The sequence below is a fragment of the Schistocerca gregaria genome, chromosome 9 (assembly GCF_023897955.1).
Source record: "Schistocerca gregaria isolate iqSchGreg1 chromosome 9, iqSchGreg1.2, whole genome shotgun sequence".
Classification (NCBI taxonomy): Eukaryota; Metazoa; Arthropoda; class Insecta; order Orthoptera; family Acrididae; genus Schistocerca; species Schistocerca gregaria.
The window spans coordinates 111,290,552-111,303,435 of record NC_064928.1 but is presented as its reverse complement, the minus strand read 5'-3'; the positions used below and the strand labels follow the sequence as shown (position 1 = coordinate 111,303,435).

Below are 12,884 nucleotides of genomic sequence, written 5' to 3'. Positions count from 1 at the left end.
GATAGAAGGCTGACATGTGAGTTGCAAAATGGCTGGAAAGAGTGGCAGCGGGAGGCAGGGGATTGGGCACCGACACTTCGAGGTTAGGGCGAATGGTGGCAGTGGCAGATGCAGGGGCCAGTGCGGGTGTCAGTGCTGAGTCTGATGTTGAGGGCCGGGCCTCTAGTGGTCGCTTTGCCACAATTTGCACGCACAAGTCGGCATTGCAGTGTTACAGTTTCATGAGATGTGCAGTCAAGTTGGCGACAATGTCGTGAGGTGCTGGAGTGGCGAGTGTGTAGGTGAAGTGTTGCGCCAGAGGCAAAGCAACAGTTGCAAGGTTGCGCACGGGGCGAGCACACGAAACACGTGCAAGAGAAATGGCTCACGGTGTGAACTTAAGTAGTGTCCGTAGCACAGAAATCGAACTTTCTCGCAGTGAATGTCAACTCTTTGTGTCAAGAGTATTCCAGACTCACCATAATCTTCCTGTAAGAGATACTATTTATTTGCCACACTGTTTGTATGCTATCAACTGCAGATACATAGCAGTAACTTACAATAACTCAAGAAGCAGCTGCTTTTTTTCAGAATGGTTGTTTGTTTACCAATTTACTGGGTTAATTAAATAAAAAAGGAAAATTCACTTGAGAAAATTACAATATTACGAGACGGAATTGCTGCAGAGTACTTACCATCAATAGGCAAAAAAACTTTGTTCGCCGAGCTTTCAGAACTATTGTTTTCTTCCTTAGGCTAAAGACAGAGATTTGTTCAAGAAATCATTATAAATATTCTCCTCCAAGGAATGCTGTCACATTCTTCCACAATGCCTCCATTCACTGGTAAAATAAAAAAAAGCAAGAATTGTCTATATCTGTAACTGACTTTATTTAAAGTGCTCTCATTTTGCGATAAAGCCAAACCATTAACAGGTTATTCACAACATTGAGATAAAGCTTCAAGCTTCGGTTGCCTGAGAAAAATTTACACACAACTTAAAGCCTCACACATTATAAACACATCAGACACCTTATATGATGTCACAGGACTATAAAGCTTTCATGACACACTTCATTTTTCACTTCTCTATCCATGAGATGATGCAATACGGTCAACGTCTCCATGAGTGTATTTCCAATAAGCTTCCTCAAACATGGAACGGCACTCAACACGAGCCTGCAGTTTAGCACACAGAAGGAAAACTCCTGACAGCTTGCGATGCAGAGAGTAGATTTGCTCCGGCGGTGGGCGCAGCCTGTGTTTCAGCATTGTCGGCACCAGCTCTGTAATGCGACGAGTAGTGTCCTAGAGAAACCAAATGTGTACATTTTAGAATCAAGTACATATTGTATGGATAAGAATCAGTACAATAACTAAGTAAATTTAGAATAACTTTCCAGTGATACTGAGGTCACTGCATATGGAGTGCAAGCTAATATTTGATGGGCAATAGGATGGAAGAGTATTCAAACTAACTGTCCCCGATGTTGCGTAATGTGATTTAGACAGGCTTAATTAAACCTGGGTGTACAGACTGGAATTTAAACTACATTCTACATCTTAATCTATACTGCCAAACTACTGAAGTTCCCATTCTAACTGCATGTTGAGCACAGAAAGAATGCCAGCCGGTGTGGCCGACCGAGTGAGGTGGCGCAGTGGTTAGCACACTGGACTCGCATTTGGGAGGACGACGGTTCAATCCCGTCTCCAGCCATCCTGATTTAGGTTTTCCGTGATTTCCCTAAATCACTTCAGGCAAATGCCGGGATGGTTCCTTTGCAAGGGCACGGCCGCTTTCCTTCTCCATCCTTCCCTCACCCGAGCTTGCGCTCCGTCTCTAATGACCTTGTTGTCGACGGGACGTTAAACACTAATCTCCTCCTCCTCCAGTGTGGCCAAGCAGTTCTAAGCGCTTCAGTTTGGAACCACACGACCGCTACGGTCGCAGGTTCGAATCCTGCCTCAGGCATGGATGTGTGTGGTGTCCTTAGGTTAGTTAGGTTTAAGTAGTTCTAAGTTCTAGGGGATTGATGACCTCAGATGTTGAGTCCCATAGTGCTCAGAGCCATTTGAACCACAGAAAGAATAATTGTTTACAATAATTGGTGTACACTGTAAATAATTTACTCTTACTTTTGCATTCCATATGGGAGTAATACATACGAGTTTTTAGAGTTTTCCTAGATGCCTCACTTAATGCCGAGACTGGAAAATTTTTAAGAAGGCTTCCACATGGTCAGTGGTGCACTTTTATTTTTGGTATACAACAAGACACATATGATGCATGATCAAAAAGCATGAGAATTTTAGTTTTTCCGAAAGAATGTTTACTTATTCATCACCATTAACGTTGTCCTCATTGAAGTAATCCCCCTAACATACATGTTCCAGTGTCTCTTCCAACCTTGGAAGCACTTGCAGAGTTCACTTTTCATTATGGTGTTCAGCTCCTTCAGTGATTCTGTTTTTATCTCATCAATGGTGGTAAAACAATGCCCTTTTAGGATTCTCTTCAGACTCAGGAAAGGAAGAAATTGCAGTAGGCCATGTCCAGTGAATACAGTGATTGACACAACGTAATGGTTTCTCTCCTCTCTCCTCTCCACTCTCTGTCTAACCTTTGAGATATGAGTGGGAGCATTGTAATGATGTAATTTCCACAAGTGGTTTTGCCACAGTTCCAGTCATTTTCTTTGGACTGCTTCATCCAAACAGTGCAATGCTTCCAGGTAGTATTTCTTTCTGACTGTACAACTGTACAGTAGGAACTCTTGATGCACTACCCCTTTGTAATCAAAGAAAACCGTGACAAGAACCTTGACATGTGGGCAAGCTTGTCAACTTTCTTTTCAGTCTTTGCACTTCAGGCAGATTCCATTGGGATGATTGGGCCTTGGTTTCAATGTCATACCTTTATATCCAGACTTCGTCACCAGTCATAACGTTTTATAGAAGTTCTGGATCATTGTTGATTTAATTCAGCAATTTCTGAGTGATGTCTATGCAATGTAGTTTTTGGTTGAAACCCAACCATTTTGGAACAAACTTGGCTACAATAAGTTTCATGCCCAAAAGTCCCAAAAAATTGGTTGGCATGAGCCAAAGAATATGCTGACATCAGCAACCTCTCTAGGGGTGACTGGGTGATTTTTCAGAACATTTTCTTTACTTCTTCCACACTGTTATCAGTAACTGATCAGCTAAGGCATCCAGAATGGTGTCTTCTTAAGCCTCTTTCAAATGTCTATAGCATTCATGAACTCTTGTCTTACTCCTAGCGGATTCACCAAAAGTCATTATTTCAAATGGGGTGCTGCACTTTGTTCCATTTTTCATGTAAAATTTAATGCAAATTCTTTGATCCATCATTTTCGAAAATATTGAAAACTGGATGTATAAACACCACAGAATTAAAAAATTCCCATATCTGATTACACCTTGTATAATAGTCACCACCCATTCTAGTAACATTTTTTGTTCAACAATAATTTTTTATTTTCACTTGTGTCCAAACAGATGATACAGTATAATTTGTTTACATATAAATGTAAAAATATGTAGTGAAGAATTATTTTAAATTTGCCAATCATTGATATTGCTGTCATAGGATACTATGATTTTGGTTTTAAGAAGTGCAGAACTTTACATCTTTGAAAATTTAAAAGCGAACTGTCACATACAAGTTTGAGTTACGAAATACAAGTGAAATGTATTAACTACTGGTCATTTCATTCAGATGAATACAGTGAGTTGAGAAATATGTTATTGACAAAAAGATAACACTTTTTCACTTCACTTCACTGTGTAGGCACTTCCCTCTCTATTTCCTAGTCACTAACAAAGAAAGCACCAACCAGAACATTCACTATATTCTTGAGACTGCATTGGTGACCTGACTCTAAAATCTCGTCACAAGACTCTTCCAGACAGGAAGGTTTGATATTGCTGGATATCACGCAATCTAAGCTATGAAAGAAAGGAACAGTAATCAAAGTTCTGAGAATATATGTTTCACAAATAATTCTAGAATGTCAAAAACAATATTCTACAATGTAGCTCAAGACAAAACATCTCTGTCAGTTTCAACACACGAAGCAGCACTCGTGCATTGGGATTTTCTCTAATAATGCTCAATTGCTAAAAGTAAATTGAACAACAACTGTGCTACACTATATGCATGCAACACTTGAAATTCTTAGGCCATATTTGAAGCATCCAGTATCGACACCAGCCCAATCACTGAAGGCATATTTTCCAATATGGACAAAACACCTCACGAGACAAAGCAATGACACCCACAAAGTGTTTTCTTTCATAGTTTCATCCTTAATGGTTTTACATTTAAGTTTTATTGTTTTGTGACATCTGATTAATAATGATCCTATTATTATGTCAATTTAAGTCTGGTCTCCTTTAATCCAATGGTATTTATAGTCTACAGGAACTTTCCTAAAAAAATTTTGACTTGGCCGTTTTTGTTACACTTTTACAGGGGTGTGCAAAAAGTAATGCAGCACAATTTATTTTCTGAAAGCATGTTTGCTTTATTCAGGATTCCAATATACCATATTATTGTCTACTCTTTTGGCTACAAAAACCTATTTTTCAACATAACATCTGTTCAATGTGACGGCATCTTGCTGGGAGGGCCTGCTTGTCAGTATGGTACCACTCTATTGGTCAATGTTGGAGACAATGTCTTTCTGCATCAATAAGCTCCTCCATCATCTGTGTACTGCTTCCTCAGGAGTGCATCTTTAATTGGGCCAAACATGTGGAAGATGCGAGATCCAGGCTGTAGGGAAGATGAGGAAGTACAGTACAATCAAATTTTGTGAGGTCCTCATAGGTGTGCAAACTTGTGAGAGTCTGCCAAGGAGCAGTAGTGGTGGTGGTGGTGGTGGTGGTGGTGGTGGTGGTGGTGGTATTAGTAATAGTAGTAGTCTGTATTTTTGTGGTGATGAATATGCTGAAATCATTTCTTCAATTTCCTGAGGGTAGCACAATGCAATTCGTAGTTGATCATGCACCATGAGGAAGGACATCAAACAAAAAAGTCCCAGAAGATTGTTGCCATGACTTTTCTGGCCTGGGATGTGGATGTGAATTTTTTCTTTGAAGGATAAGTGGTGTCGTGCCTCCCCATGTTTCAGTGCCTGTGACAATGTTCAACAAAAACTTGTCACATTCAGTCTTGTACGTGCAAGGAATTCCATACACATACATCAAAAAACGTTTTGCGTCACCTCAGTTCCGAGAGTTCCAGAACTGTACAGAAAATTGGAATAGAGATAAACATAAACATCACTTCCACTCTTTTTATTGCTCATGAAAATCACGCACTGCATATTGTACAACCATACAGTGAGACCTTCAGAGGTGATGGTCCAGATTGCTGTACACACCAGTACTTCTAATACCGAGTAGCACGTCCTCTTGCACTGATGCATGCCTGTATTCGTCATGGCATACTATCCACAAGTTCATCAAGGCACTGTTGGTCCAGATTTTCTCACTCTTCAATGGCAATTTGGCGTAGATCCCTCAGAGTGGTTGGTGGGTCACGTCGTCCATAAACAGCCCTTTTCAATCTATGCCAGGCATGTTCGGTAGGGTTCATGTCTGGAGAACATGCTGACCACTCTAGTCGAGTAATGTCGTTAACCTGAAGGAAATCATTCACAAGATGTGCATGATGGGGGCACAAATAATCGTCCATGAAGATGAATGCCTTGCCAATTTGCTGCTGATATGGTTGCACTATTGGTCGGAGGACGGCATTCACGTATCGTACAGCCGTTACGGCGCCTTCCGTGACCACCAGCGGCATACGTCAGCCCCACTTAAGGCCACCTCAAAACATCAGGGCACCTCCACCTTGCTGCACTCATTGGACAGTGTGTCTAAGGTGTTCAGCCTGACCGCGTTGCCTCCAAACACATCTCTGACGATTGTTTGATTGAATCCATATGCGACACTCATCGGTGAAGAGAATGTGATGTCAATCCTGAGTGGTCCATTCGGCATGTTGTTGGGCCCATCTGTACTGCACTGCATGGTGTCGTGGTTGCAGAGATGGACTTTGCCAAGGACGTCGGGAGAGAAGTTGTGCATCATGCAGTCTAGTCTGTTGCGCACAGTTAGAGTCCTAACACAACATCCTGTGGCTGCACAAAAAGCATTATTCAACATGGTGGAATTGCTGTTGGGGTTCCTCCGAGCTATTATCCATAGGCAGTGGTCATCCACTGCAGTAGTAGCCCTCGGGCGGCCTGAGCGAGGCATGTCATCGACAGTTCCTGTCTCTTTCTATCTCCTCCATGTCCGAACAGCATCGCTTTGGTTCACTCCAAGATGTCTGGGCACTTACCTTGTTGAGAACCCTTCCTGGCACAAAGTAACAATGCAGACGTGATCAAACAGCGGTATTGACCGTTTAGGCATGGTTGAACTACTGTCAACACGAGCTGTGTACTTACTTCCTGGTGGAATGACTGGAACTGATTGTCTGTCTGATCCCCTGTGTCTAATAGGCACTGCTCATGCATGGTTGTTTACATCTTTGGGCAGGTTTAGTGATGTGTCTGAACGGTCAAAGGGATCGTATCTGTGATACAATATACACAGTAAATGTCTATCTTCAGGAGTTCTGGGAACCGGGGTGAAGCAAAACTTTTTTTTGATGTGTGTAGATGGTCCTTTGTTGCTCTTTACAGTCCTCGGTTAGGCTAAGAAGAACGCAATGAGCACACACCTTCGAGTACCCTCAACTGGTGAACGAGTGTGTCATTGTCATCGGAGACATCCAGTTACACTGGGAGCTGTTTGTTTGTTAACTGTCAGTCATCTCGTATGAGTGTCCACACATTTCAACATTGCAGATATCACAGTTGTGCACAGCTGGCTGCTGGCTGGCTGGCATGCAGGAGATCTGACAGTTCGCACAACCTTGTTGAAAGAATGACAGAATGCGATGCCCAACAACTCACTGTGCTTTTATTCACTGCCAGGTTCCCGTAGACATAATGCAATGAATGTATGTGATGCTCTGGTTTCTGCGAAAAGAATCCCGATGACAGCTCTCTGCTCGATATGTACCTCCGTTACAGACATATAGTGCTGCCACTGATCAAAACTTCATGAAACTATAGAGGCTGAAGTGGGAAATTCCCCAATGTCCCACAACAAGTCCCATATTGTTCCAACCAAAACTAGTTGAGAAAAAGAAAATGTTACATTACTTACTGAATTCCCCTTGTATACAATGTGTTCGGAAATTCCTGTTCCAAACTTCTAGGACCTGTAAAGCAGAGTGAGTACATAATATTTTAAACAGGAACTCATGTCCAGAAAAATATCATTTCCTTTCTACAATAGTTTTGATTCAATTGTTAAACTCGTCCCACTTCAACTTCAGGAACTTAATTAGGCATAAAGCAGTAAGACTTTAGCTAACAAATTGAAAGAGAACATAATGAAACATCCATTTATCACTTACGTACACTTGAACATTACAGGTTTACATTGGTCTACAACAAAAAAGAACCCAACATATGTGTGTACAGAAATATGATGTTTAAGTGTTAATAAAACAAATGTGCTTTAGTGATAAATGGATGTTTCATTATGTTTCCTTTTGAGTTGTTGCCTAGTAACTGTACTGTGCCACGCCTAATTCAATTCCTCGTGCAGAACTGGATGGGTTAAGCAACTGAATTGAAATCTTCATAGAACGGAAACAATACCTTTCTGGACATAGATACCTATTCAAAATATTATATTCTCATTCCCCTCTACAAGTCCAAAAAGTTTTAACAGGAATTTCCAAATACCCTGTATATATATATATATATATATATATATATATATATATATATATATATATATATATATATATATTTGTCTTTCTCTCTAATAAAACTGTACTGTTTGAATTACAAAATCTTGTGTAAAAAGCAATTAAATGAAAATAAAGGGACACTGTAATTACTTTTCTTTATAGCAATAAATAGAAGCATTTCAACATAATGTATCAACGATATCAGAAAACTGAGGATAATTCTCTTGCTAAAAGTTTGTTGTTCACTTAGTTCTTGAATGCAATAGAAACAAAATGGTCTGTAAATGATCGTGGACAGTTGCTGTTCACCCATACTGATTAATTTTGATGTTTTAGGACTTCAATTTGCTCTAATTTAGATCACAATATCAGCCATTTCACGTTGATGCCGACTTTGGAGACCATGTTGTAACTCTCATTCCTAGTGCAAGATCTTTCACTAGCTAACATCACTGTTTTATAACACTGCAACGCCTGAAGATCTTCTCATGTTGGACCAAAGTCTTTCTCAGGAGAAGTTTTGTGGCTTTTGTTCTGGGGACAGGAAGAGGAATTACCTTTGATTGCTGTGTGAGGTGTCATTTGAGATAGCGACTTTTGTTTTTTTACACAGACTTTGGTACTTCCAAGTTTCTGGAATTATTTTACCCACTGAAATGACCACATTGTTTTGTAATCTAACAACAAGAGATTCCAGACAAAAATGCTGCTATGTGAGGACTGTTGCAGGTTCCTTGATTTGACCAGTTATGAATTCACAGGTTGCAGGGCTTGACCCGTGCTGTTGCACAAACAAGAATTCAATGTTCTATAACTGAAGACAAAACCAATTTTAAAGCATATTTTCACCTTACCTGACAGCGATATAGTTTTACTTTAAATATATGACTTGAACTAATTTTTTAAAATTTCGTTACTTGGTCAGTTTTGATACCGTATGTGCCATTTATAGAATGGACAATAACAGACTCACCAACAGATTATTCAACATTATTAACAGGAGATCAAAATCAGATGGGTAGAAGAAATTAGGGAAGATTAAGAAAATAAGAACATTACAGAAGAAAACATAATGTAATAGGAACCAGCTTTTACTATTTCAACTTACATATTCACATTTTAAGCACAAACTTTCAGTCTTCTTCAAAGTACTCTCCGCTTCCAGTAATACACTTGCCTAATCCTTTACTCCATTTTTCGAAACTTTGTTTAAATTCATGTTTTTGACAGTGCCTTCATCTTTTTTCCCTTCATCTCAGGGTCCGCACAAAAATGCTTTTCATTCACGGCTCTTTTCATTCTAGGAAAAAAAACAGAAAAAGAAAAAAAAAAAAGGTCGCACAGAACAAGGTAAGGTGAGTTTTGCGAGGGGGGGGGGGGGGGTGTTAGTTCACACCATTTTCAGTCAAGAAATGTCGTACAGACAGCATTCTGTGAGCAGGGGCATTGTCATGATGGAAATACTAGTCACCCAACTGCCACAAATCAGGCCACTTCCGCTGCACACTGTTGTGCTGTCTTCTCAAAACTTCCAAGTAGAAAGCCTAATTAAATGTCAGACCCTGGGGAACAAAGTCTGGATGGAGAACTCCCCTAAAAAAAATGTCTTAATGTTTGATTTCACCTGATGAACTTTCTTGGAATGAGGCAAACTTTAAGTCTTCCACAGGCTTGAATGTTGCTTTGTTTCAGGATATTAAGCATGGCTGCAATCTTTGTCACATGTGATAATTTCTTAAAAAAAGTTTGTATCATTTTGGGATGCAACTTTCAACACACACCATGCTTCCATGTGACCTTGTTTTTCTTCAGCAGTCAGCACTCTTGACACGAATTTAGCAACCACCATATTCATTCTCAAATCTTCTGTCACAGTTCCCTGCACTGAACTCCAAGTCACTCCTTACAGCTCCACAATTTCTTCAATGGTCCAATGTTGATCTTTGTTGAAGATTGCACAAATGTTCCCAACCAACACCTTCATGTGTGTGGACCATGGAAGTACGACCAGAATGAAGCTTGGCATCAATTGACATTTCACACTTTTGAAATAGGAAAACCACTCAAAAACTTAAGAAATTTCCCCATATCTTCATCCTTGTACACTGTTTTTAACATTTCACTAGTTTTTGCTCCACTTTGTACTAAGCAAAAAGCAGAATCTCACCACCACATGCTGTTGATGAAAATCAGCCAGAGGAAAAATGACTATCACACAAAACAGTTGTCACTATGAACTCTGCAAAAACTAGTCCTTCAGTGATGGCACTCAGCTTACTGACTCTATAATGTGCACTCCATGCACTCCTAATCGCAAAATATGGTAGTGCAAAAGCTCTGCCCACCAAAAAATTAGTTTGACTTTTTATGGAACTCCTTTGTGAAACATCTAGCCTTTGGAACACTACTTACAAAGAACAGATTTGTGCACAAGCTTATAAAAACAACTGGCAAGAAATTTTCAGAGGAACAGAAGAAAAACAAGATGGAATTTATGTCAACTACCAACTTCAAAGACAGAGGGGTAAAGTAAATAATGCTTTTCTAACAAAAGGATGATCATAAGATTTTTCCAACCCCAAATTGTGACTGGACTGATGATATATTGGTAAGGTGGCCACAGTAAATTACCTTGCTTGGGGAGTCAATGAATGATGTTGAAGTTAGCTTCAGTTTTGCCCCAGGAAGTGTGTTGGGACCCTTGTTGTTCCTGTTGTATATTAATAACCTGCAGACAATATTAATAGTAACTTCTGATGTTTTTAGACTACGCCGTTATCTATAATGAACTACTGTGTCAAAAAAGCACTACAAAGGTTGAGTTTTGATAAGCTTTCAAAGCAGTACAGAGAATTGCTTTAAATCAGGTGTGTAGTCTGTGGGAAACATGCACTGATCTGCTAGGGGCCTGTGTCTCACCATTACATTCCCAGAATTACTTTTTTTTTTCATTCAATTTTCATTCCCTCCTGGGAAAGAGAGGGTGGGCTCCTGTAGAACTTAGCTGTTCTGAGATATGTCAGTCCAACTGGCACTGGGGCAAGGGTCCTAATTCAGAATATTACATTATTATTTTGCAGATTTCATTTCACAGGTAGGATACTGGGAAAATGCAATCAGTGTACATATTTGCTTACAAAACATTTGTGTGACATACCATAGAATATTTATCAAGTGTATGGGATCCATAATAAACAGGACTAATAGGGGGATCTACATCTACATCTATACTCCGACAGAGGGTACATCCCATTACATCAGTTATCAGGGTTTCTTCCTGTTCCATTCATGCATGGAGCATGGCAACAATGATTGAATCTTCAAGCGTCTGCCACTTCAGTTCCTTCAGTATCTTTGTGAAACTCTCCCAATGATTAAACAAACTTGTAACCAATTATGCCGCTCTTCTCTGTATACATTCAATACCCCCTGTTAGTCCTATATGGTACAGGTCCCACACACTTGAGCAATATTCTAGGATGGGTCACATGAGTAATTTGTAAGCAATATCTTTTGTAGACTGATTGCACTTTGCAGTATTCTATCAATAAACCAAAGTCTACAACCTACTTTACCCACAACTGAGCTTATGGTATCATCCCATTTCATGGCCCTACAGGTATTTGTAAGAGTTGGCCGATTCCAACTGCGACTCATTGATGTTATACTCATTTTTTCATTTCGTGAAGTGCAAAATTTTATATTTCTGAACATTTATAGTAAGTGGCCAACCATTGCACCACACTGAAATCTTATCAAGATTTGACTGAATATTTATGCAGCTTCTCTCGGATAGTACGTCATTACGTATAGCTGCATCATCCGCAAAAAGTCTAATTGTGCTGCTAATAATGTCTGCAAGTTCATTAATATACAACATGAACAGCACACTTCCCTGGGGCATACGTGGAATTACTTCTACATCTGACAATGTCTGTCCATTCAAGATAACATGCTGTGTCCTCCCTCCCATCACAAATTTCACTTGATACCCCACATGATCGTACTTTAGACATTAAGTGTAAGTGTGGTACTGGGTACTGAACATATTCAAAGAAGGGCACCTTAAATTATCACAGGTCTGTCCCACGGGGGAGAGGGGGGCGACATGTAAATGCTTGAAAAACAAACTGTAATGTAACTAGAGAGAGGGAAATTTGAAAGCTTTCAGAGCCAGTGGCTCCTTATTCTGGCAAAAGAACTGATGGGGAAGAAAAAGGAATGAGAAAAGAAGACTGGTGACTAGGAAGTAGAGAGAGTTAGGAAAAAGCACCCAGAATCCAGGGTCATGGGAGACTTACCAGGTGGGATGAGAAGGAATGACTGACTGTTGGGGACTGCACTGGATAAGATTTCAAAGCTGAGAACTTTGAGGTGGAATGATGATGATAAGTTTAGACTAAGTACAGTGGGCAAAAAAAGACTAAGCAATCATTCATACCATACATGCGAACAGAGCAGGAAGAAACCTTGACAATTGTATATGAGAGTTGGAACTTAAATAGTGGCAATTATTTATTCACAACCGATACAGAAGAGTCACATGTTTGCACCTGTTACTGTCCTTCAAAGTAGTCACCAGCATTGTGTAGAACCCATTGCCAGCAATGTGGAAGGCGTAGTATACTGTTAGCTGAGCCCATTCTGTTGATGGTGCGAATGGAGTGGTCTACTGCCTGTCGAATCTCTGGAACAGTTCTGAAGCAAATGCCACGAAGTGATTCCTTCATCTTCAGAATCAAATCAAAGTCACAAGGAGTTAAGTCCAGGGAGTATGGTGGATGGTACAGTACTTCCCAGTCCCACTGTCCGAACAGAGCAGCCACAGCTTGTGCTGTACGCCCCCGCTCATTGTCATGCAAAATGATGGGTGGGTTGTGCAGAAAGTGTCGCCGCTTCTTTCGCAAAGCTGGTCGCAGGTGATACTCCAAAAATGAACAGTAATACTGTGCATTGACGGTGGAGGAACGTAACGTTAGGATAACACCATCACAGCCGTACAAGAGAATCACTATAACTTTCACCATACTGGGGTTCTGATGCACTTTCAACTTTCGTG

At 40.2% G+C, this 12,884-nt stretch overlaps 1 protein-coding gene across 1 annotated transcript in view; it reads right to left on the bottom strand.

Annotated features, from left to right (window-relative positions):
• Window positions 1-846: 846 nt before the first annotated feature.
• Window positions 847-12,884, bottom strand: part of LOC126291690 (atypical kinase COQ8B, mitochondrial) — a 120,046-nt gene continuing 108,008 nt past the window's right edge. The window contains exon 12 of the mRNA XM_049985315.1: window positions 847-1,287. Coding sequence (XP_049841272.1) covers window positions 1,069-1,287 — 219 coding nt within the window. The 3' untranslated portion in view covers window positions 847-1,068. The remainder of the gene's footprint in view (window positions 1,288-12,884) is intronic.